Source organism: Indicator indicator, chromosome 38 (assembly GCF_027791375.1).
Source record: "Indicator indicator isolate 239-I01 chromosome 38, UM_Iind_1.1, whole genome shotgun sequence".
NCBI lineage: Eukaryota > Metazoa > Chordata > Aves > Piciformes > Indicatoridae > Indicator > Indicator indicator.
Window position 1 is genome coordinate 3453701 of NC_072047.1, and position 24206 is coordinate 3477906.

At 57.1% G+C, this 24206-nt stretch overlaps 3 protein-coding genes across 4 annotated transcripts; 1 reads left to right on the forward strand and 2 right to left on the reverse strand.

Moving 5' to 3' along the window:
* Positions 1 to 359: 359 nt before the first annotated feature.
* Positions 360 to 2077, reverse strand: NODAL (nodal growth differentiation factor). The gene is made up of 3 exons (XM_054396711.1): positions 1870 to 2077; positions 614 to 1404; positions 360 to 512 (listed from the first exon to the last, which is right to left on the reverse strand). The coding sequence occupies exons 1-3, from the start codon at positions 2075 to 2077 to the stop codon at positions 360 to 362; spliced, it is 1152 nt and encodes a 383-aa protein (XP_054252686.1).
* A 4208-nt stretch (positions 2078 to 6285) lies between these two features.
* On the forward strand, positions 6286 to 16913 carry ASH2L (ASH2 like, histone lysine methyltransferase complex subunit). Of its 2 annotated transcripts, XM_054396708.1 has the most exons (13): positions 6286 to 6374; positions 7197 to 7291; positions 7448 to 7543; positions 8059 to 8154; positions 8371 to 8446; positions 10948 to 11041; positions 11464 to 11681; positions 12286 to 12453; positions 13137 to 13330; positions 13724 to 13816; positions 14799 to 14897; positions 15173 to 15232; positions 15943 to 16913. In XM_054396708.1, the coding sequence occupies exons 1-13, from the start codon at positions 6302 to 6304 to the stop codon at positions 16048 to 16050; spliced, it is 1470 nt and encodes a 489-aa protein (XP_054252683.1). In that variant the 5' UTR covers positions 6286 to 6301; the 3' UTR covers positions 16051 to 16913. The 2 variants fall into 2 exon arrangements, with proteins under 2 accessions (XP_054252683.1, XP_054252685.1); XM_054396710.1 differs by lacking the exon at positions 14799 to 14897.
* Positions 16914 to 17234: 321 nt separating this feature from the next.
* On the reverse strand, positions 17235 to 20818 carry STAR (steroidogenic acute regulatory protein). Its single transcript, XM_054396714.1, has 7 exons — positions 20755 to 20818; positions 19887 to 20000; positions 19462 to 19589; positions 19207 to 19365; positions 18102 to 18286; positions 17433 to 17526; positions 17235 to 17342 (listed from the first exon to the last, which is right to left on the reverse strand). The coding sequence occupies exons 1-7, from the start codon at positions 20816 to 20818 to the stop codon at positions 17235 to 17237; spliced, it is 852 nt and encodes a 283-aa protein (XP_054252689.1).
* Between the last annotated feature and the right edge of the window lie 3388 nt (positions 20819 to 24206).

Sequence of the window (24206 nt, forward strand, 5' to 3'; positions counted from 1 at the left end):
GCCCCAGCTCCTTGCTCTGCAGAGCAGCACCAACCCTCAGCTGCCTGGGCACACACCAGCTGCCAGCGCTGTGCCACCCAGATAAACACAGCCCTTGGGCACCCACTGCCCTGGTGCTGCCAGCAGGGAGATGTCTGATGGCCTTTGTCACACAGAGCCTGGATCTGTCCTGGCACCATGGCCATGTAGTGCTGCAGGACTGCCAGTGGGCAGCCCACTTCTGCCCTGGCACAGCCAGAGCTTCGCCAGCCCACGTGGGCTTCAGAGACAGCCCAGGCTGGGCACGAGTCGGGCAGGCAGCCCTCAGGGACAGTTTCTGGGCAGAGCTATGCCTCTTGCCAGCAGGGGCTGAGCTGGGCTCAGTTGCAGCCACACTCCTCGATGACCATGTCCTCGTGGTGCCGGACGACCACTTCACCCTTCTCGTAGTAGAGCATGGAGAGGGGACTCATCCTGACCGGGGAGCAGACAGGGCAGGGCACGTGGTTGGGCTTGTAGAGCTGCAGCAGACTCTGTGGGGAGACAGGAGAAGGGCAAAGCATCAGCACACGGCGTGGGCCAGCAGGGCTGGGAAGAGGGCCTGGGTGGAGCAGAGGTGGCAGCCTGCTCTTACCTGTATGTAGGCGTGGTTGGTGGGCTTGAAGGTCTCGTCCACGGGCACTGGGCACTGCCCCTCACACCGGTAGGCATTGTACTTCTTGGGGTAGACGATCCAGCTGCCCCAGCCCGTCTGCTCGAAGTCCACTATCATGTCCACCCTCCTGCACAGGGGCCTGCCCTCCTCCCCCGCGGTGGCGGTGGTGGCATTGCTCGCTCTGATCCTCTGCTTCTCCTTCCTGTTCCTGCGGTGCCGGCGAGTCCCGGTGCCCGGGGAGCTGTCGCGCATGACGTGCTTGGAGGTCTCTGCCGTCTTGATCAGGCTGTGGTCTCCTGGAGACTTGTCCTTGGAGAAGACGAGCAGCAGGACTCTGTCTGTCACGTCCTGGGGCAGGGCTGGCTCCTCGGGGCCAGCTTCACTCGAGGTGGGTGAGGGCATGGTGGTGGCAGCGGCCGGGGCAGCCGATCCACTCCCCTCCCACTGCTCCCTTCCCCTGGGGTGATGGAGCCCAGGGACCACAGCTTGGTGGAGCCAGGACCGGAGCAGGTTGGTGACGTCAAAGACTTTCCAGGAGTTCTGGGTGGAAGAGGGGCTGCCAGCCACGGTGCCCAGGAAGAGCTGGTGGGCACAGGTCTCATCGCCCGGGCAGCTCTGCCGCCGGCTGTGGTAGATGTCGAGGGAGATGTCTTGGGCTGGGGAGGAGCTGGGCAGGTGGACACGGAGCTGGGCAAGGCTCACCTCCTGGCTGCTGGACAGGGAGGACATGTCGAAGGCCAGCGCCCAGCGGGAGCCGTTCTGCAGGGAGACTGAAACGCGAAGAGCAGGGTGAGGGACCCGCTGGCTCCACCGGGACGTGCCAGCATCGCAGGGGACGGCGCCACCGGGTGCTGCCAGTCCCGGGGAACAGTGCCGATCCCGGGGACAAGGATGCTCGAGGACAGTGCCGATCCCAGCAACAGTGCCATTCCCGGGGACAGGGATGCTCGGGGACAGTGCCGGTCCTAGTGACAGTCCCGGGACAGGGATGCTGAGGTTTGATGCGAGTCCCGGCGACGCTGCTGGTCCCTGGATAGGGATGCTTGGGGACAACTTGGGTCCCAGGACAGGGATGCTCAGGGACGCTGCAATCCCGGGGATGGTGCCAGTCCCAGGGACAGGGATCCCTGGGGACAGCTCCAATACCAGGACAGGGATACCCGAGGATGGGAAAGGGTTCCGGGGACGGTGCCAGTCCCGGGACAGGGGTGCCCAGGGCAGTAGCCCTAACTCACCGTGCGGGGAGATGCTGAAGGCAGCAGCGGCGGCGGCGCGGAGAGGGGCGGGGGGGGCGCGGAGCAGCTGCAGCATCAGCGCGGGACAGCGCGGCGGGGCGCGGGGGGGTACCCATGTCGGTGCCCAGATAGGTGCCCGGGTGTGTGCGCAGCCCAGGCGGAGCAGGACGAGGGCGTAAAACAGCGCGGAGCGCACCGGGACCCTCATGGCTGCAGGGGCCGCTCGCAGCCGTTCTATTTGTACCGCGGCCCCGAGCACCGCCCCGGGTGGCCCCGGCTGCCCCCTCCCCGCCGTCCCGACCCCTCACTCCCCGCCCTCCTCTATTCTCCCCCGTCTCTTCTCATCCCTCCCTCCCTCCGTCCCTATCTCCATCCTCTCCTCCAGCCCCCAGTTCATCTCCCCTATTCTTCCCTTTCTGCATTCCTCCTTCTCCCCATCCTTCCCTCCCTGCCTCACTCCCCATCCCTCCATCTCTCCATCTCCTCCTTCTCCCCATCCCTTTCTATATTCTTCCTTCCTGGGCTTCTCCCCACCACCAGCTCTCTCCATCTCTGCCCTGCTGAGGGGAATAGCCACCCCCTTGCTATAATGGGGACGTGACTGTCCCCAGCACCCAACCGCAGGAGTCCTGTCCTACTCCTCCGAGAAGGGAACCAGGACCTGTGGTACTCTTGGATATCATCCCTGTCACTCCCCCAGCCCCATCCAGGCAAGGGGTCTCCCCCTCCTCGGGTTCCTTTTCTCCCTGCGAGGGTACCGGGTGCAGGACAGGACAGCAGAGCCTGTGCTGCTGGGTGCAGTGATGCCAGCTGGGCACCATCCTTGGATGAGCCTTGCCCAAGGACCAGCCTTGGAGGGACCTGATGAGTCAGGGCAAGGATGCTGCAGGTCCAAGCAGAGGGGTGTGATGGGTGAACACTTCCACCATGAGCCTCTAATGTCACAGAGGAGCAAGTGCAGCCATGGGGACACATGGCCAGGTGTTACCCCCGGCACAGCTGTCCTCAGACCCCCGAGGTGTGAGGAGCCGAGCAGGGAGGTCCCACACCTCTCCCAGCCCTCCCAGCAAGAAGGTTTCACAGCGCAGCGGTTGGCGAGGTGCTGCTCCTCCTTTAGCAGGGGAAACAGCTCAGCCTTCCTGCGGTATTCCCTGCCACAGGGCTGCTATCCAATGGGAGCCCGTGGGAGCTGCTGATGGCATCCTCCTGCCCTGCTGGGCACTGGGCTCCCTGGCTTTGGCTGGGTAGCACCATGGCAGAGCAGGGCGAGGGTCCTGGCTGAGCAGGGTGACGTCACGGCCGATCAGGGTGACGTCACGGCTGAGCAGGGTGGTGCCGCGTGTTGTTCCCGCAGGTAGCCAGCAGGCGGCGCCGCTCCGCCGCCCGCCTTCGCCGGGCCCCGCCGTGGCTCTTTGAAGCGGGGAACTCTCGCGAGGCTTGCACTGCCTCCTCTCGCGAGAGCGAGGCCCCGCGGGAAGATGGCGGCGGCGGCGGCTGTCTCCGGGGTCGTGGCTTCTGTGCCCGACGGTGCCGAGCCCGTCCCGGATCCTCCAGCCTCGGAGCCTCCGGCCCCGCCCGAACCGGCCGCTACCGACACCGAGACCGGGTATGATCCGTCCCTCCCGCCGCTCCGGCTCGCCCGCGCAGGCCCAAGATCCCTCCCGCATCCCTCTGCCATGGAAACCGTGCGCGTACCGGGGCGGGGGGTCCCGGTCCTCTCCCCGGGAGAGCTAAGGGGGTTCTGGGTGGTCCTGCTGGGCCAGCGGCAGCGGGGTGCCCAGAGCTGCGGCTCCTGTTGCCTGGTGGGCGGGCAGAGTGTGTGCCCGGCTGCCGCAGTCCGCCCCGGGTCCTGGGGCCAGGTTGCCCCAGCTCACGCCAGGCCCCGCGGGAGGGCAGCCCCAGTCCGTAGCAGGCCGCGGGGCCAGGCTCTGCTCTGGTTACCCCAGGGTCGAGGTGGGCCCCCTCTCAGCCAGCCGTTTCTGCTCTCGCAGGGGGGATGCTGCCCTGGTCGATGTCACCACAGCTCTGGAGACAGAGTCAGCCAACGGAAAGGACGCGCTGGTAGGTGGCTGCGGGCAGCTGGGGCGCACTGGGAGAGACCCAGGCCGCGGTGTGAGTTCTGTGGAGATGGGACAGGTGCGGAGCGTGAGAGCAGCCAATGCTGCCTGTGCAGCCCCTTGGGCAGGCTGCTGCCTGGCTCGTGGACTGCAATAGGACTGCTCTTGTGGTGGACCCTGTGGGGGCAGGGGATCCTGGGCTGGGAAAGTCTCCCTCCTCTTGTGGCTTATTGCAGGCAGAGGTTGAGCCTTGTCCTTAGGGCTCACCAAACTACTGTGATGGTTTGAAACTGTCTTTTTAATTTTTCCTTGCAAAGTTCAGTACAGAGAAAGTGAAAGAATGTAAATAAGTCACTATTGGGTGTAAGAAAGCAAAATAACGATTGTTCTAAACACTTCCATTGGATAGATAGAAATGTTTAAGAACTATTACCCAAAACAAAGTAGGCACTCTGCACATTCTGCGTTCGGCAGTGGGGGCAGTTGCTGAGCTGTCTGGCTGCTGTTTCTTCTTCTCTTCTGGCTGAAGATAACACAATGACCCTGGCAGCTAAGTTAACAACTTTCTGCTCTAACTAACTGTGCTTCTCTGTCCAGGGGGGTCTGGGGGGGAAGCTCCTGGGAGAGAGAGGCCCCTTTGGGAGGGTCCCCTTTGGGGGAAGCAAAGGGAGATCGGTTGTGCTTTTCTGTTGATTGTATATATTTGTGAATGCTGTGAATTTTGTATATTTGTACATATTCATTGCATTTCGTCATAGGTTGTAGATTCTGCTTTGTAAATACAGCTTCAATTTGCTTCCAGACTGAGCTAGCCTGGTTATTGTCAGTGGGGGGGAATTTCAGCTCACACCGACACAACTGCACACCCTCCCCTATTCATTTGTGGTTTTCTTTTTACCCTCAACCACCTTTTGCCACAGGATTCTTACTTGGTGGTGGTCTCATGTCCTTGCACAGCTGATAGGGAGCTGCAAAGGTGAAAGATAGCCCTGGGTACAAGGTGCTGTAGATAAAGGGCAGGTGGAGAATTCCTTTGGAGAAGATTAAATGTTTCTGTTTAACAAACAGGTGTCTGGCAGTGCCTGATGTGTTAGAACTAATTAACATCCCCAGGTTTCCAAAATTACTGAGTCAGGGCTCAGAGGAAGACACAGAAGGTGAGAAGGCTCAAAAACCAAACTCTGAGCATATTGCTGTGGTTCAGGTGAGGAGGACTTTGTATCCTGTTAGCTCCAGTTTTAGTTCTTTAAAGAATTAGCTTGGAAATTAAATCCTTCCCCATCTGATTACTTCTGAGTCCACAAAACAGTCCCAGCTCAGGCTGTGTATTAGGAGGGAGGAGCAGAACTTCTTGTTTCCCTTTAAACTCTCCTGCTTCAACAGGTTGCTGCACAAAATCTCTTTCCTGTCTGATTCAGTCTTTAAGCCAGTCCAATTCTGCTGCTCTGCTCTGCTTGTAGGAAGCTGCTGGTGACAGCTCAGAGGTGCTGGAGGCTCAGGCAGGCTCTGTGGATGAGGAGAATGGGAGGCAGCTGGGAGAGATCGAGCTGCAGTGTGGGATCTGCACCAAGTGGTTCACAGCAGACACCTTTGGCATTGACACCACGTAGGTAACTCTGCTTCACTCTGGGCCTCCCCCCTGGGGCTAGGGAAAAGGGAAATCCTGAGAGTGTGGATTCCCCAAGCAGCAGGACCTCCTCCAGCTCCTTAGGCACTGCTGCCTTGTGTCAACACCAAAAGCTGAAGCCAGCACGGCACAGGAGGTGTTTGTGGTTGTACATTTCAGCTTGAAAATATCTTTGTCCAGAGCTGCCCCTGTGGGGCCTGGGAATGGGATTTGGGAAGCAGAGGGGATTCAGCTTGCAGTTGGTGTTAACACAAAATGAAATCTTTTGTGTGGTGCAAAGGAAATGTTTAGCTTTGTCTGGAGCCTGGGTGGGAAATGATCTGAGATTCATTAACAAAATGATTTTTTTTTTTCTTGGTTATATTTTGGCTCTAAAAGTTCTCTCATTTAAAATGAACTGGCTCAGGTGGAGCTGCTTGTCCAGAGCTTCTAGGTTGTTGGCTCTTGTGTTCCTGGATGGATTTCAGGAGCTGTGCTAAAACAAGCTGCTGGCACTTGGCTTGCTGATGCTTTTCCCCAAGAGCTTTGTGGCTTTTCTTATGTCCAGGATAAACTTCAGTTGATGAAAATACAATTGAACCTCTCTGGAGAGGGAGAGGGGGAGAGAGAGAGAGGAAATGGTTGATTTCTTAATCTGGAAGAATTAATTTCTCAGCTCCACGTGGTGAAGATCACTTCATTGCTGGACCTGATGGCAGTGAGGCCCTCAAAGATCCCTCTGCTCCTTTCCAGGTCCTGCCTGCCCTTCATGACCAACTACAGCTTCCACTGCAATGTTTGCCACCACAGTGGGAACACCTACTTCCTGAGGAAACAAGCAAGTGAGTGCTCACCTGAAGTGTGTGCAGGATAATGCCAGGGGCTCCATTTGAGCTTCACATCATGGGAAGGGCTCTGTTACAAAAAAAAAAAAAAAAAGAAGTTTTGGTGCTTTGTTGCTGTTGTTAAGATGGTGAAGGTCTTGTGGTCAGTGAGGGCTGCTGGGCTGGGCCAAGACTTGGGAGGGTTTGTGTCCAGTTGTAGGAGAAGGACACAGAGCTGCTGGGGTGAGTCCAGAGGAGGCCACAAAGATGAGCCCAGGGCTGGAGCAGCTCTGCTGGGAGGACAGGCTGAGGGAGCTGGGGGTGTGCAGCCTGGAGAGGAGAAGATTCCAGGGGGATCTTAGAGCTGCCTGCCAGCACCCGAAGGGATCCTGCAGAAAGGCTGCAGAGGAACTTTTCCTGAGGGTGTCTAGAGCCAGGCCAAGGGGGAATGGTTTGAAGCTGAGGCAGAGCAGGGTTAGAGTGGAGCTGAGGAGGAAGTTCTTCAGCAGGAGGGAGGTGAGACTCTGGCACAGGCTGCCCAGGGAGGCTGTGGCTGCCTCCTGCCTGGGGGTGTTGCAGGCCAGGCTGGATGAGGCCTTGAGCAGCTGAGGCTGATTGAGAGGTGTCCCTGGGCATGGTGGGGAGGTTGGAGCAGATGAGCTCTGAGGTTCTCTCCAAGCTGAGCCCTTCTGTGATTCACAGATTGCATTGGGTTGGGAGGGACCCTCAGAGGTCACCTTGGCCACTTGCAGGCAGTGTGGATTCTGCCTTTAGTCTTTGCTGCTTACATGGCTGTAGGTCTGATCCTCCTCTAGCTCCTGCTCTGTTTTTGTTTTGAAGACCTGAAGGAAATGTGCCTTAGTGCTCTGGCCAACCTGACATGGCAGTCCAGGACACAGGATGAGCACCCCAAAACCATGTTCTCAAAAGATAAGGTTTGGCTCCTACAAAACCCTGCCCTGCTTGACCTGAGCTCTGACGTGAGTGAGCAGCCAGCTCAGGCAAACACTGACAGCAAGAAAAACTTCCAGACCCACCCTGGCCAGACTCAAGTTGGATTTCTTTGTTTTGTTTTGTTTTTTTTTTTTCAGGATATTATACCATTTATTGATAAGTACTGGGAGTGCATGACAACAAGGCAGAGACCTGGGAAAATGACCTGGCCTAATAATATTGTCAAAACTATGGTAAGTGTGGGGAGAGAAATCCCTGGAGGGATAGGTTCATGGATTCCTGGAATGGGTTGGGTTGGAAGGGACCCCAAAGATCAGCCAGTTCCATCCCCCTGCTATGGGCAGGGACATCTCCCATCAGCCCAACTTGCTCAAGGCCTCATCCAGCCTGGCCTTGAACACCTCCCTGGGCAACCTGTTCCAGTCTCTCCCCACCCTCACCCTCAGGAATTTCTTCCTCATCTCCAGTCTCAGTCTCCCCTCTTCCAGCTGAAAGCCATTGCCCCATGTCCTGTCACTCCCCAGCTCTTCTGGATCCTCCTTTCTCCTGGAAAGCTGCTCTAAGGTCTGCCTGGAGCCTTCTCTCCCTGGAGGCGTTCAAGGCCAGGGTCTGACATGGTGCAGTTCTGACACTGATGTGTGCTGAGGGCTGGTGAAGGGTCTGGTGCCTCTTGTGCAGTTGATAGCAGTATGTGAATGAGCTTGGTCTGACCTTGCCCTGCCTGCCTTAAACTCCTCCTCTGCTTTAGTGCAAAGAGAGAGATGTCTTCTTGGTGAAGGAGCATCCAGACCCAGGGAGTAAAGACCCAGAAGAAGACTACCCCAAGTTTGGACTTGTAGACCAAGTATGTAACCAGAGAGGGAGGCAAAGGCTGCTGGGGCTGTGGGGAGGGAGGGATGAGGACTCCTTGCTGGTGGCTGTGCTCAGTCAGCTGAGAGCAGAGCTTGGCCAGATGCCATGGCAAGGCTGTGCTGTGCCAAGGGATGTTTTGCCTCCCTGGGCAGGCTTGGGGTAGGCTTGACAAAGTCCATGCAGCAGGTTTGGTTTTTGTCTCTTTCAGGATCTTGCCAATATTGGCCCTGCCTATGACAACCAGAAGCAGAACAATGCTGTGTCCACCAGTGGCAACTTAAATGGCAAGTTCTGGAGGGGCTGGGATTGAGCTGTGTTTTCCCAGTCCTCCTTTGTGTTCTGAGCACACCCAGCCAGCCTGACTGGGCCTTGCTGTTGAGAGAGGTTCACTTCACCTCCTTGGGAACCTTCCTTGGCCAGCTCCATGAAGGTGCTTTCAAGAAAGCTCTGCTTGGTAGTTTCCTTCCACAAAGGTTTTGGATTACCTGTTGGTGTTATTCACATTCCCTGTTCTCCTCCCTCTGAGATCTGAAACTGCTTCTAATCACTGCCCACATTTTACCCCTGGCCCCTCTAGGGGCTGCCAGCTTTGCCAAGCTCCCTGGGATGGCTCTGGTAGCCTTCCTGCAGTGCCATCAGCTGAGAGATTTCTCTGTGCACAAGGCTGCACTGTTCTGAGTTTCACACAGTTAGGAGAGGGGAATCTGCCCCTTTGCTCAGCACTGCTGAGACCTCACCTCCAACCCTGCCTCCAGCTCTGCTGTCCCCAGCAGAAGGACACAGAGCTGTGGAGTGAGGCCACAGAGATAATCCAAGGGCTGGAGCAGCTCTGCTGGGAGTACAGGCTGAGGGAGCTGGGGGTGTGCAGCCTGGAGAGGAGAAGGCTCCAGGGGAACCTCAGAGCTGCCTGCCAAGAGCTGAAGGGATCCTGCAGGAAGGCTGCAGAGAGACTTTTGCTGAGGGTGTCTAGAGCCAGGCCAAGGGGGAATGGTTTGAAGCTGAGGCAGAGCAGGGTTAGAGTGGAGCTGAGGAAGAAGTTCTTCAGCAGGAGGGTGGTGAGACTCTGGAACAGGCTGCCCAGGGAGGCTGTGGCTGCCTCCTGCCTGGGGGTGTTGCAGGCCAGGCTGGATGAGGCCTTGAGCAGCTGAGGCTGGTTGAGAGGTGTCCCTGGGCATGGTGGGGAGGTTGGAGCAGATGAGCTCTGAGGTCCCTCCCAAGCTGAGCCCTTCTGGGAAGCCCTTCCCCACAGGAGGTGTTTGTGGCTTTTCAAAGCAGGGCTGCAGCCACCTGAGGCTGCACTGTCTCCATTCCATGCACTGCTTGTTTTGTAGCTCCTTGCTGGCAGGTTGATGATTCTCTGGTGCCACTTCTGTCCTTCCAGGTGGAGCCTCTTTGGGAGGTGAACATTTAACCTTTCAGCTTCTGAACCTTAAGTATTCTTGTTTGCCAAGCTTTGGGTTTTGTTTTGGTTTGGTTTTTTGCTCAATTATCATAGAAGCTAAAGTCAATTAGAAATCAGAAGTAATTGCAATGACACAAACCAACCAAATCCCCTCCTTAATCTTCAGCAATCAGAAGCTTTCCCTTGCCATATTCTGCCCCACTTGAATGCTTCCAAAGTTTTTCTTCTCCCTGGAATTTTTTTTTAGTTGCTCTGACCTGACATTGGTGTAGTTTTACATCTTAACACCTGAAGTGCTCTGGCTCTGTGGTTTTTCAGGCAAAGAAATGATTGCAAACTGGCAGAGCCCAAAGGTGCAGCTGTGAAGGTGCAGCTGCAATCCTCTCTGCTGTGTGTGGGCAGAATGTGGTCCTTGCCCCAATGGTTTGAGGCCCTTCCACTGGTTGGTTGAAAAGCTGCCTGTGGGTTTAGTCCTGCCACTAAAGGGAAGGTGTTTATCTGCAGTGCCTACAGATCCTTGTGTTGGTGGAATTCCTTGGGAATCAGCAGGGATCATTATGCCAAGGGTGGCAAACTGCAGCTGAATGGATTGGGTGAGGCCTTGAGCAGCCTGGGCTGGGGGGGAGGTGTCCCTGCCCATGGCAGGGGGGCTTGGAACTGGATGATCTTTAAGGTCCCTTCCAACCCAACCCATTCTATCCTTTTCCTGCTGTTTGGTGATATTTGCCATGAAGCTTTTCCTCCCCTGGGGTTTTCTGAGTAAGAGGAAATGCTTTGCTCTCCAGTCATGGCACTGGCTGTGGTGATACTGAAGAGAAACACCTCAACTGCTTCTCCTTTTCCCCCCTCTCTTGAAGTGTGTTTTCTTTTCTAGATGAAAATGTCAGTGCTTATTGGTGTCAGTGCTCCTCCCAGCCTGGGACGATGGCTTGGTTAAAATCACCTCAGTGTGGCTTGAGGGTTGGAGTTTTCTGCTGCTTTTGCAGAGGGGAATTTGGCCTCTGGCTGTAATCTCCATGAAAGTGAAGAGTAACAATCCTGCTTTTGGGGGTGGATCTTAATGCTGCTGTCTGGAGATCTTGTGGATGGCAGGAAAGATTCTTAATTCCCACCTGTAAAGCTTTTTGTGGATCCAGCTCCCCCAGCTCCCACTCTGAGTGGAGCTGGTCCCAAGGTGGGCTGGAAGCTGCAGCAGAGTTCTGCGTCCTGCTGCGCTTTGCTCTCGGTGACTTCTGCTCACTTCTAATTGTGGAAGGAGGGAACCTGAGCTCAGGGACTGGATTTAATTTGGCTGCTTCTGCCCCTTGCTGTTTGTGGAGATTCCATGCTCGTGGGCTTTCTCTGCCCATCAGCTCTCTCACACCTCCTGCTCTCTGTGTCCAGGGGGAATGGCTGCGGGAGGCAGCGGGAAGGGACGGGGAGCGAAGCGCAAGCAGCAGGATGGAGGCACCACGGGGACAGCCAAGAAAACCAGGAGGTGAGAGGGGAGCTGAGGTGGTGATGAACAGCTGGAACAGGTTGCCCAGGGAGGCTGTGGATGTCCCCTCCCTGGAGGTGTTCAAGGCTGGATGAGGCCTTGAGCAGCCTGGGCCTGGTGGGAGGTGTCCCTGCCCATGGCAGGAAGGTTGGAACTGGGTGATCTTGAAGGTCCCTTCCAACCCAACCCATCCTAAGACCTCTGTAGAACCACAGTGGAGCTCTGTGAGGTTGTTGGGAGGTCACATGCTGGAAGTTACTTGGAGCTGATGAGTTCACACTCAAATGTGTGCTCCTTGCTCAGAAGCAGAGCAGTGCACAGGCTGCGAGCACCACAGGTACAGCTCTGAGAGCTTGCCCTGGGTGCAGATGAGTGCTGTGCAGCCACCAGGAGATGCCAAGCTGCAGGTTTGTGTTTTGCAGTGATCCCTTGTTCTCTGCTCAGCGTTTGCCACCCCATGGCTACCCTCTGGAGCACCCCTTCAACAAGGATGGCTACCGCTACATCCTGGCTGAGCCTGACCCACATGCCCCTGACCCAGAGAAGCTGGAGCTGGACTGCTGGGCAGGGAAGCCTATTCCTGGGGACCTCTACAGAGCCTGCCTGTATGAAAGAGTCCTCCTGGCCCTGCATGACCGAGGTACAGAGCTCCCTGGCTGTCTGCAGCTCCTCTCCTGTGGGATCATCTTCTGGGGTAACCTCACCCCCCTGGGTGTTGACTTCCGTGGACTCACAGAGGCAGTGTGGTTGGCAAAGGTCTTGAGGATCATTCAGTCCAGCCATGCTCTGACTCTGCCAAGGCTGGGGCTGAACCATGGCCCTCAGCACCACATCTCTGCAGCTCTGAAACACCTGCAGGGGTGGGGATTCAACCACCTCCCTAGGGAGCCTGTGCCAGTGTTTGACAACCCTTCTGGAGGAGAAATTGTTCCTCATGAGCAACCTAAACCTCCCCTGGTGCAACTTGAGGCCATTACCTCTCATCCTGTCACTTCTTCCCCACCCACTCCAGCCTCCTCTCAGGGAGCTGTAGAGAGCCATGAGGTCTCCCCTCAGCCTCCTCTTCTCCAGCCTGACCAACCCCAGCTCCCTCAGCTGCTCCTCCCCAGCCCTGTTTCAGACCTCATTGCTTTAAGAGGTGTAAATATCAAAGCCACTTCTGTGTTCTCTCTTGTCCTGTGACATCAGCACACATCAGCAGTCCCTCAGGAGCTGCTGACCTCATCTCCTCTGCTCTCTCCCAGCCCCCCAGCTGAAGATCTCTGATGACAGGCTGACTGTTGTGGGGGAGAAAGGCTACTCCATGGTGCGAGCCTCACACGGGGTGAGGAAGGGAGCCTGGTACTTTGAAATCTCCATGGATGAGATGCCTCCAGACACAGCTGCCAGGCTGGGCTGGTCACAGCCATTAGGTAAGGAATTTGTCAGATATTCTGGGTGGATTCTTTGTGCTGTTGGATGCTGGGCCCTGCTCAGTGCTGTAGTCAGAGAATCATGGGATGGTGTGGGCTGGAAGGGACCTTAAAGGTCATCCAGGTCCAAGCCCCTCCATAGGCAGGGACACCTCCCACCAGCTCAGGTTGCTCCAGGCCTCATCCTTGAACACCTCCAGGCAGGGGGCATCCACAGCCTTCCTGGGCAACCTGTTCCAGTGTCTCCCCACCCTCACTCTAAAGAATGTTTTCCTCCTCTCCAGGCTCAGTCTCCCCTCTCCCAGCTCAAAGCCGTTGTCCCTAGTCCTGGCATGCCCAGCCCTTGTCAAAAGTCCCTCCCCAGCTCTCCTGGAGCCTCTTCAGGTACTGGAAGGCTGCTCTAAGGTCTCCCTGGAGCCTTCTCTTCTCCAGGCTGAACAGCCCCAACTCTCCCAACCTGTCCCCATAGGGCTCCAGCCCTCTGCTTATCTTCGTGGCCTCCTCTTGGACCCTCTCCAACAGGTCCATGTCCTTGTGCTGGGGGGGCCAGGACTGGACTCAGTTCTCCACTGTGGTTGTAGTGATTGGGAGTGTGGTTTGTCACTGCTCCAGAGCCTGGAGGGAGGCATTGAGGGTGCTCCTGCTCCCCTTGCATGTTCACCAGGGAGTGTTGGCTTCCACAGGGAACCTCCAGGCACCTCTGGGCTACGACAAGTTCAGCTACTCCTGGCGCAGCAAGAAGGGAACTAAGTTCCACCAGTCCATAGGGAAGCACTACTCCTCTGGCTATGGCCAGGGGGATGTGCTGGGCTTCTACATCAGCCTGCCAGAGGACACTGAGACAGCCAAGTCACTGCCTGACACCTACAAAGACAAGGTGAGGGCTGGAGTTCACCTTGGATTAAATGCACGAGTGGAAACCAGGTTGTCCCATGGGAGTGCACCTGGCTGGATGGCTCAGGGGGGAGAGGTGCAGAGTGGTGATCTCCAGAAAACCAACTCCCCAGAACCACCCAGAGGTTCTGCAAGGGAAAGCTCTGCATGGCCTGCTGAGGGAGCTTGCCCACATCTCCTCTCTCAGCTCCTCTTCCCCTCCTGCTTCTCAAATACTGGAGGTGTCTGAATCACTGCTCATGGGTCCCCTGCCCCAGCAGGGGTTCTCTGCTCTCTAAGGTCCCTCAAAGTCACCATTTTTCTGGCTTATTTGTGAGGTGTGTTGGAGGTTTGGGTTTTGAGTTTGGTTTTTTTTTTTTTTTTTCTGATATTTCAGGCTTTGATCAAATTCAAAAGCTATTTGTACTTTGAAGAGAAGGACTTTGTGGACAAAGCAGAGAAGAGCCTAAAGCAGGCACCTGGAAGCCAGGTAAGGTCAGCATTAGGAGGTGGAGGGCCCAGGACTGCAGGAGAGGTGGATCAGGAGTCCTTCATCACAACCAAGAAGGATTTTATCAGAGTTCTCCAGGGGACAGCAATGTGCCCTTGTGGCCAAGGAGGTCAATGGTGGCCTGGGGTGCATGGAGTGTGGCCAGCAGGGCAAGGGAGGTTCTCCTGCCCCTCTACTCTGCCCTGGTGAGGCCATATCTGGAGTATTGTGTCCAGTTCTGGGCTCCCCAGTGCAGGAGGGACAGAGAACTACTGGAGAGGGTCCAGTGGAGGCTAGGAGAATGATGAAGGGACTGGAACATGTTTGATGAGGAGAGGCTGAGAGCCCTGGGGCTGTTCAGCCTGGAGAGGTGTCCCTGCCCATGGCAGGGGGGTTGGAATTAGATGATCCTTGTGGTCCCTTCCAACCCTGACTGATTCTAGGATTCTATTCTGTGATCTTATCAATGGTCATAAATATCTGAAGGGGGTAGGGGTCAGGAGGAAGGGGCCAGGATCTTTTCAGTGGTGTCCTGGGATATAGGACAGGGGGCAGTGGATACAAACTGGGCTCCAGGAGGTTCCACCTCAGCGTGAGGAGAAACTTCCTTGCTGTGAGGGTGCTGGAGGCCTGGAGCAGGCTGCCTGGAGAGGTTGTGGAGTCTCCTTTGCTGGAGACTTCCAAGCCCCATCTGGATGCATCCTGTGTGTCCTGCCCTGGGTGCCCCTGCTCTGGCAGGGGGGTTGGAGTGGATGACCTCCAGAGGTCCCCTCCAGCCCCTAACCCTCTGTGATTCCATGGAAGCAGTGATAAAGATGAACTCAGCCAAGCAGCTGTGCCCTTCAGTGCTGTCACTGCAGCAGGTGGCCTCAGGTCCCTTTACCTTTACAGCTTCAGCTGCTTCTTGAGGGTGACTTTAGGGTTCAGTGAGGTGCTGCAGGTCAGCAGCAGAGCAGCTCCTCCTCTCCCTTTGGCTTTGCAGATCATATTCTTCAAGAACGGTGCCAGCCAAGGGGTTGCCTTTCAGGACATCTTTGAAGGAGTTTATTTTCCTGCCATTTCTTTGTACAAAGGCTGCACAGTAAGTACTGTGGCTGTGAAAGAGGATTCCTGAGGCTTAGTAACTCACAGGGTGGGCACTCAGGGTGGGTGTCAAGCACTGAAAGAGGGGAAAATGGAATTATTTTACTGGAGGGACTTCATCAAACCACCTTTCCAGCCCAGGAGGGTTGTTGATGTGGTCTTGTACTGGGAGCAGATGGGCTCAGGCTTAGGAGGGGGTGAGGACTGAAGGCTGAAGTAGTTTGCCTGATATTTTTTTTGGGGGGAGGGTTTCATGACAAATGTTTTTCACAGGTTTCTATAAACTTTGGGCCATATTTCAAGTTCCCACCCAGAGACATCACTTACCGCCCGGTGAGTAGCAGCAGCCTCTGCCTCCCTAGGAGCCCTTCTGCCCCCCAGAAGGGGGCTGAGAGCTGGTTGGGGATGGGGGGGAGTTGATTTAGACCAAGCTTGTACTCTGGCTTTGTACTTGGAGGGTGTAGCCAGAAGGACAAACAGCTTAACAACTCAGTTTTAACTCTGGAGGTGCTGGGTTTCCCCCACTGATGTTTTCAGGAGGGAAACAGCCCTGGGATGCTGCCCTCACTCCAGGAAGGAGATTGTGGTCCTGGAGCAGAGCCAGAGAAGGGCAGTGAAGCTGGTAAAAGGTCTGGTGAGAAGCAGCTGAGGGAACTGGGGTTGTTCAGCCTGGAGAAAAGGAGGCTGAAGAGAGACCTTAGGAGGTTGGAGGCAAGGGGAGGTTGGTCTTGTCTTGGTAACGAGTGATAGGATGAGAGGAACCAGTCCTCAAATCTGGGGAGGTTTAGGTTAGATAGTAGAAAATTCTTCACTGAAAGGGTTCTCAAAGCCCTAATGGCTGAATCCCCATCCCTGGAGGTGTTTCAGAGCCACAGAGCTGTGGTGCTGAGGCCCTGCTTCAGCCCCAATCGTGGTAGCATTAGAGAACGCTTGGAGGGGATGCTCCTAAAGGGCTCCTCCAGTGCAACCATTCTGTGGCGTAGCTCAGGGCTGGTTCCTCTTTGCCCTGCCCCTCAGCTGTCTGTCCTTCCTTCCCTGGGCAGATGAGTGACATGGGCTGGGGGGCAGTGGTGGAGCACACGCTGGCAGATGTGCTGTACCACGTGGAGACCGAAGTCGACGGCCGCCGGAGCCCTCCCTGGGAGCCATAGGGGACACGGCGCTGGGACATGACACAGCCACAGCCAGGCCAGAGGCTTTATTGGAGAGGAACTGGCAGCACTCTCAGCACCCAGCCAGGGCAGGCCTGGCCTTTGCAACCTGTTCCACTCCCCCCCATGCTGGAGGCTGAGCAGGAGCAGTTGCAGTGAGTAGTGTGGTTGTGGGCAGCTCTTGGTGTCTTCAGTTGCTTCCTGCAGCTGTAGAAGCTCAGCTTGTGCTGAGCTCCTGGTGCTGTGCTGGTTACAGGTGAGAGCAGGCAGCAGCTGGAGCTGGCTGCTGTGGGACACTTGCAGAAGCAACACCACTCCCTCTGCTCAGCTCTGCCTGGGCACAGACAGCTTCCAGTCAGCTGCTGCACAGAGCACTGCCTCTGGGCTGCTGGCCAAACTCTGGGTTTTTTTATTTCCCCACAAACTGGAAACCAGTTGAAAAATAAAGGCTTTAAACTCTTTAACTTTGGGGGGTTGGTGGTTTTTTTGTTTGTTTGTTTGTGTGTGTGTCTTGTTACGAATGAGCTTTAAACTCCAAGTGAGCTACACCCAAGATCTCCTCCTGCTCGCTGCACTGGGCCTCCTTCCAGGGATCATCCTTGAATTAATAAATAATTATTATTAATTGGACACTTTGGGCATGTCTGTACAGGAAAAATAAATTAGAGCTGCTTCAAGGAGGGGAGAAGGAGGGAAAGCATCTTCAGGTACGTGCTGCATTTGTGTTTTAGGGGAAGAAGGGGACTGAAAGTGGAGCCTAGGTCCTGTGTTTGTCCCCTCTGAGTGGGTGCTGCCCCTCCTGCCTCTCTGCTCAGGTGTCTGGGACCTCCCTAGGAACTAATTAGCCAAAGCCTTTAATAGCAGAGACCACTAATTAAAGCTTTAGTTCTTAAATTAGGGAGGGAGGGAACAATGTCCTCAAGTGGAGAGAAAGTTCAGGACTTGCCTCAGCTTTTGGGTGCTGCATTTGCACAAGAAGCAGCTGCTGGCCCCTGCCCTCCTCCCTAAGGAGTTTCAAGAACTCAAGTTTTATTTATTGAAGTTCTGTGTTAATTAGTGGCATCTACTCTTTGAGGCCTTTGCTAATTAGCACAGGCTGTAATTAAACTGGGTCTGACTGTCCCCATGCCATGATTCCCAACCCTACACCCCTGAACAGAGCAGGGCAGGATGGGTCCCTGTGGTCAGCAGCTCACTGCCACCGCCCGCGCCAGGCGCTTCCGAAGGTGGTTGGCAAAGTCGACCTGCGTCTGGGAGAGGACCTGGTTGATGATGGTCTTGGGCAGCCAGCCCTGGAGAGAAGCAGGGAGAGCTCATCAGTGGAAGGGGGCCTCAGCTGCAGCCCCAGCTTTGTGCTTGGAAAGGTTCAGTGTGAGACTCACCTTCAGGTCAATGCTGAGGAGCCAGGTCAGCTTGGTTTGCGAGGGGCGGCCGGGCAGCGGGCGCAGGATCATGCAGGTAGGACCATTCTCAGCTCTGGGGGACAGGAGGAGGTGTTGGAAGACAGCTAATGGATACAGGGTGGAAGGGGCACAAACTGGAACCCAGGAAGTTCCACCTCAACATGAGGAAAAACTTCTTAGTGTGAGGGCAGCAGAGCCCTGGAGCAGGCTGCCCAGAGAGGTTGTGGAGTCTCCTTCTCCGGAGCCTTTCCAGCCCCATCTGGATGTGTTCCTGTGTGACCCACCTTGGGTGATGCTGCTCTGGCAGGGGGGTTGGACTTGATGCGCTCCAGAGGTCCCTTCCAACCCCTGCCACGTCCTGCAGCTGCTCCGCCCCAGCCCTGTTCTCCAGACCCTTCCCCAGCTTCGTTGCCCTTCTCTGGACCCCTCAATGCCCTCCTTGCAGTGAGGGACCCCAGACTGAACCCAGTCCTCAAGGTGTGCCCTCCCCAGTGCCCAGCACAGGAGGACAATCACTGCCCTACTCCTGCTGCCCTCCTTCAGCCACTCCTGAGACAAACCCAACTACTCTTGAGCTCACCCCAAAAATCTGGAGGGTGGCTCTGCCCTTAGTCCCACCCCCTGGCAGTGCCCCCAGCAGACTGGTACCTCACAAAGCCCTCCTGCTCGGGCATGGCTCCGTACTTGGTGGCCATGCCAGCCAGGACGCAGGTGGAGCCGCGCCGCCGGGCACACCGCACGCTGACAAAGTCCCTGGGGCCAACGATGTTCCCTGGGGCAGCAGCTGCCTTCTCGTGGGTGATGACTGTGTCCTTCCCAATCTTCTGGAGGATCTGGGCAGTTCAGGAGGAAAAACAGCAGTTGGAAGTGTTGACTGCAAACACAGCTCCAAAGGCAGCTGGGGATGGGCCCCGTGCTCGAAATGCAGGAACTTGGGTGTTTGGAGAGAGGAACACAGCAAAGCTCTGCTCCATGCCAGCATGCAGAGGAGGCTTGAAGGGGTGGGGAGGGAAGATACTTGGTGAAGAGGTTGCTCTGAATACTTCTCTTCTTCCAGACAAGCTGTGGGACAGCAAAATGCTCTCCCCCGCACCTGGGGCTCCTGGGATAGTTGCCCTCCAGTGACACTACAAATGTACAACAGGAGGGAGCTGCTCCCTCCCCCCAGGAGTATTTCCTGCAGAACAAGCAGCAGAGGAGCTGCTGCAGCCTCATTTCTGCTGCAAACAAGAGGACCAGATCAAGCCTGGGTTCTCCAGGCCCAAGGAACAGTGGAGAAATCCCTGTACTGCTGTGATGGACAAAGGGATTCCTTGTCCTATGAGGAGCAGCTGAGGGGCTAGGGTTGTTCAGCCTGGCTGAGGGGAGACCTCATTGCTCCCTACAGCTTCCTGAAGGGAGGTTGGAGCCAGGTGGGGGTTGATCTCTTCTCTCAGGGAACTAACATAAGGAAAAGGCCTCAAGCTGCCCCAGGGGAGGGTTGGGTTGGAGATAAAGAAAAACTTTCTTGCTGCCAGAGTGGTCAGGGATGGGAAGAGGCTGCCCAGGGAGGTGGTGGAGTCCCCATCCCTGGAGGAAATCAGCAGATATGGCACTTGGGGCCTGGGCTGGTGGTCATGGAGGCGTTGGATAGCAGGTTGGACTCAATGATCTCTGAGGCTTTTGCAGCCTTACTGATTCTGAGATTCCCCTGGCTGCACCACCTGGGAGAGCTCCTGGCTGAGCCAGCTCTGCCCTGTGCTTCACTTCCTACCTTGACTTCTTGGACATTGGGATTCCAGTCTCCCATCTGCTCCATCCTGTCCACCAGCTCGCTGTACACCGTGTCCAGGGGCTGGTCCACCACCACCTCCAGCCGGAAGACCTTGCCCACGTCTGGCAGCACCTTGCTCAGCACTTTGTCTCCGTTACGCTGGGGAGGGGAAGGCAGAATGAACACCACAGAGACAGGAGGACAGCAGCAGCCTGCTGCAGGGCAGGGCAGGGCCGGGCAGAGCTGAGCCCCTACCACCTCTGTCTCTGTCTTCCAGCCCTCCAGGTCTTCAAGGATGCTGAGTGATTTCTGCAGGGCTTCCTCTCCTTGCTTGATGTAAGACATTTCCATCTCGCTGAAGGGCTTCTCCTCCAGCCTTGAGCCTGCACAGAAGCAGAGGAATGAGCACAGGAACCTCAGAAGCTTTGTCTACATCAGACCCACATCTCCCTGCCCAAGGCTGGGGAAATCATGGAATAGCATGAGCTGGAAAAGATCATCCAGTTCCAAACGCGCTGCCACGGGCAGGGTCATTCTGCTCTAGACCAGGCTGCTGAAATCAACTCAGTTCCCACTCCTCCCCAGTTGTTCAGCCAGCCCCCAGGCTGCCCACCTAGGGGCTTCTGCCCCCGAGCCCTGATCCCTGCCGGCCACCAAACCCCCCCCTGCTGGTCACTTACTGAGCAGAGAGCTCCTCCTGCGGACCTGAGTGATCCAGGCGCCGGGGCCGGGGCTGCGGCAGGCGAGTTTGCTCAGCTCCTGGCTGATGGTGACAGCAGCTTGTCTCCTGAGCCCTGTGAGCAGAGACAGCATCAGCCACCAGCTCCAGGCACTGCCCTCGCTGTGTTTCTTCTTCCAAGTTAAACAGAAGGCATTGAAAAATGTCTCTCTCTGCATCCTCACTGATCCCCACAGGCACAGCGAGCAGCTGACTGCCACTGCACAGCCCTGGGCCGGGAGCTGTGCTGCACAAATCACAGAATGGGTTGGAGGGGAAAGGACCCCAAAGATCAGCCAGCTCCCGCCCCCTGCCATGGGCAGGGACACCTCCCAACAGCTCAGGTTGCCCAAGGCTCCATTCAGCCTGGTCTTGAACACCTCCCTGGGCAACCTGTCCCAGCGTCTCCCCATCCTCACTGTCAGGAATTTCTTCCTCCTCTCCAGTCTCAATTTCCTCTCTCCCAGCTCAGTGCCCTTGTCCCTCCTCCTGGCACTCCCAGCCCTTGTCAGATGTCCCTCCCCAGCTCTCCTGGATCCCCTTCAGGTACTGGAAGGCTGCTCTAAAATCTTCCTGGAGCCTTCTCTGGGCAGAACAGCCCCAGCCTGTCCCCACAGGGGAGGTTCTCCATCCCTCTGCTCATCTTCATGGCCTCCTCTGGACCCTCTCCAGCAGCTCCAGGTCCTTCGTGGGCTGGGAGCCCCAGAACCAGACACAGTGCTGCAGGTGGGGTCTGAGCAGAGCAACAGAATCACTTCCCTCCTCCCTAAGCCTCCTCCTGTACCCTGCCAGCCCATGCAGAGGAGGTGCCCCAGCCCCCAGCCCCTCACCGGTCATGTTGCGCAGGTGCCGGTAGGAGATGGCAGCGCAGAGCTTGGAGGTGGCAGGCAGCATGTCCCCGGTTGGCACAGGCAGCAGCAGGGGGGTTTGTCCTGGGAGCCTTCCTCTGCCCTGGGAGCCTTCCTCTGCCCCTGCTGCCCAGGCACTCGGCCTTAAGTAGAGCTGCTGAAGGATGCTGGCTTGTCAGCAGTGAGATAAGAGCTGTCACTCACCACGGGGGCCAAGGGCACTGCTGGCTCCTTGCGCATCTGCTGGAGCTGCAGACGTGGGCAGGGGGAGGCTGCAGCAGAGAAAGCTGGGGAGGGACTTTTTAGGGTGCCAGGTAATGATAGGACTGGGGGGGGATGGAACAAAACTAGGAATGGGGAGATTCAGATTGGGTGCCAGGAAGAAGTTCTTCCCCATGAGGGTGGTGAGAGACTGGCACAGGTTGCCCAGGGAGGTGGTGGAAGCCTCATCCCTGGAGGTCTTTGCAGCCAGGCTGGATGTGGCTGTGAGCAACCTGCTGTGGTGTGAGGTGTCCCTGCCCATGGCAGGGAGGTTGGAATGATCCTTGAGGTCTCTTCCAACCCTAACGATTCTATGATTCTGTGACTGAGAGGAGGAGCTGCAGCAGAGGGGGCACAGCCAGCCCCTGCCAGGGGACAGCCATGGGGCAGCAGACGAGGTGGAGCCTCCTGGCACAGCTCATGCGGTCCTTGGGGGTGATTCCCATGCCAGGACAAACCCTGTGGCATGTGGGACTGGGGTGTACAGCCCCCAGGCAGGGATAATAATCCTGACAGGGGGGAGTCACAGAATGGTTTGGGTTGCAAAAGACCTCCAAGAGCATCCAGTCCAACCATCAACCCAACCCCACCATGGCCACCAAACCACGGCCCCAAGGGCCATGGCCACAGCTTTCTTAAACACCTGCAGAGATGGGGACTCCACCACCTCCCTGGGCAGCCTGTGCCAATCCCTGACCACTCTCACAGCAAAGAAATTTTCCCTCATCTCCAACCTAATCCTCCCCTGGCACAATTTCAGACCATTTCTTCTCCTTCTATCACCTGAGGCTAGGGAGAAGACACCAACCCCCACCTGGCTGCAGCCTCCTCTCAGGGAGCTGTAGAGAGCAATGAGGTCTCCCCTCAGCCTCCTCCACACCAAACCCCCCCAGCTCCCTCAGCTGCTCCTCTCCAGCCCTTTTCTCCAGACCCTTCCCCACCTCTGTTGCCCTTCTCTGGACCTGCTCCAGCCCCTCAATGTCCTTCTTGGAGTGAGGGTCCCAAAACTGAACCTAGTATTTGAGGTGTGGCCTCCCCAGTGCCCAGTGTGGGGCATGGCCACCTCCCAGCACCACTGGGGAGCGTGCAGTGGGCACCCAGGATGGCAGGGCAGGGCAGCACTAGGGGTGCTCCATTCCACTGCCAGCAGCGTTTTGGATGGCACAGAGCCCTCTCTTTTACCCTGCAGCTACGTGTGCTGCCCCAGCTGCTTTTTCACCCTAAAAAAAAAAAAAAATCAAGCCCTGAGCCTCTGAGGCCAGAGCTGGGAGCAGCCCCCACGGCTGCCCACCGTGGCAGTGTGTGTGCCCGGGGCTGGGAGCGGTGGGCTCTGGCAGGGCAGAGATAAGGCTCAAGGCTGAGCTGCCATCCCTGGGATGAGTTACAGCCCCGGAGCCCAGCTCCCAGCCCCCGTGAATCACCAGCTGCTTCCTTTGACGTCAGCCCCTGCCCCCCGCTGCGGGAGCCTGACCTTCCCTCCCTGCTGTCGCAACAGCTTGGCCGAGGGGGAGGTCAGCTGCTCGCCAGCCTGGCCCCCGGGAGCCCCTCACCAACCCCTGCCCACCCGCCGGAGCCCCCCAGGAGATGATTCAGCTCCTACCTGCCGCCTGGGAAGGGTCCTGCCGCTGCTCCGTGGTTGGCTGCTCTCCATCAGCAGGGCTGCTCCTCCTCACCCCGTGCAAGAGGCAGCACAGCAGAGGAGGTGCTGTGGGGCCAGGAGAGAGCCCCAAGCTGCACCATCCCCTTTCCAAAAAGCTGACCAGCAGATGCCCCTGGCAGCGAGCTCCTGTGCTGGCTGACTGCTGCAGGTGATTCCTGGCTTCCTGCTACAGCTCTCCCTAGGGCTGGGCTTCATCCCCCTGCTCCCCAGGCACCTGCACAGGGTGGAGGAGGAAAAATCAGGAGGGTTTGACAGCCTGGAGCTGCTGCCTGGAGCTTGTGCCAGGCACAAGCCAAGCAGCAGTGGGGCTGCAGTGCTCAGGGATTGAGAACCAGACCCTTGGGCATGGTGCAGCACCCCCAGCCCCTCACAGCCCCCAGCAGCAGCAACTGGTTTTACTGGGAGACCCTCCCCCAGCTGCACAGCAGCCAGGGTTGTTGTTATCCCAAGCAGAGCAGCTGCTGCTGGGCACAAGGACTCAGCCCAAGGACACTGTTGTTTCTGAGAAGAACCAAAACAGCCTCAGCAGAGCCACCCCCCTCCAGCTCCAGGCTTGGGGGGGCTGGAGGGATCCAAGCCCCTCTACATCCCTCAGGAGGGGGACACAGGGACAGTCCCCATGGCACACACAGCAAAACATAGAACCATGGAAGTGTTTGGGTTGGAAAAGGCCTCTCTAAGGTCATGGAGTCCAACCCAACCCCACCATAGCCACCAAACCCTGGCCCCAGGTGCCATGGTCACACCTTTCTTGAACACCTCCAGGGATCCTCCACCACCTCCCTGGGCAGCCTGTGCCAATCCCTGACCACTCTTGCAGCAAAGAAATTTTTCCTCATCTCCAACCTAACCCTCCCCCTGGCACAATTTCAGGACTTTCCTCTCATTCTATCACCTGAGACTAGGGACAAGAGCCCAAGCCCCACCTGGCTCCAGCCTCCTCTCAGGGAGCTGTGGAAAGCCATGAGGTCTCCCCTCAGCCTCCTCTTCTCCAGCCTGAACAACTCCAGCTCCCTCAGCTGCTCCTCCCCAGCCCTGTGCTCTAGGACACACTGCAGGAGCCCCCAGGGTGGCAGACAGAGTCCTGCAGTCTGCTGGCTGAGCCACAGCAGCAGCCAGAACCCTCAGGAGGGTCTGGGTCACTGGGACCCCACCCAGGAGCCTCACCAGCTCCTGATGTCACCTCAGCATCTCCTCCAGACACCCTTCAGGGGTCCCAAGCTGCTGCTGTGCCACTGAGCTGCAGGCTGCATCCACTGAGCCTGGGAGGGAAAGGATGGCAGTGCCTCATGGCACCAGGGCACAGCACCGGGCACAGCACCACAGGCACTGCACAGGCATTGGGAACAGGATTTGGGGCCCAGCACTTACCTCAGGCACGCTCCAGCAGGGAGGGAGGGAACAGAGCTGGTCGAGCTGGCTGAGTCCATCTGCCCAGTACCATTTGCATGCCCAGGACAGGATGAGGCCCCCAGCCACAGCTTGGACCCAGCTGGGCCTTCAGTTGGTGAAG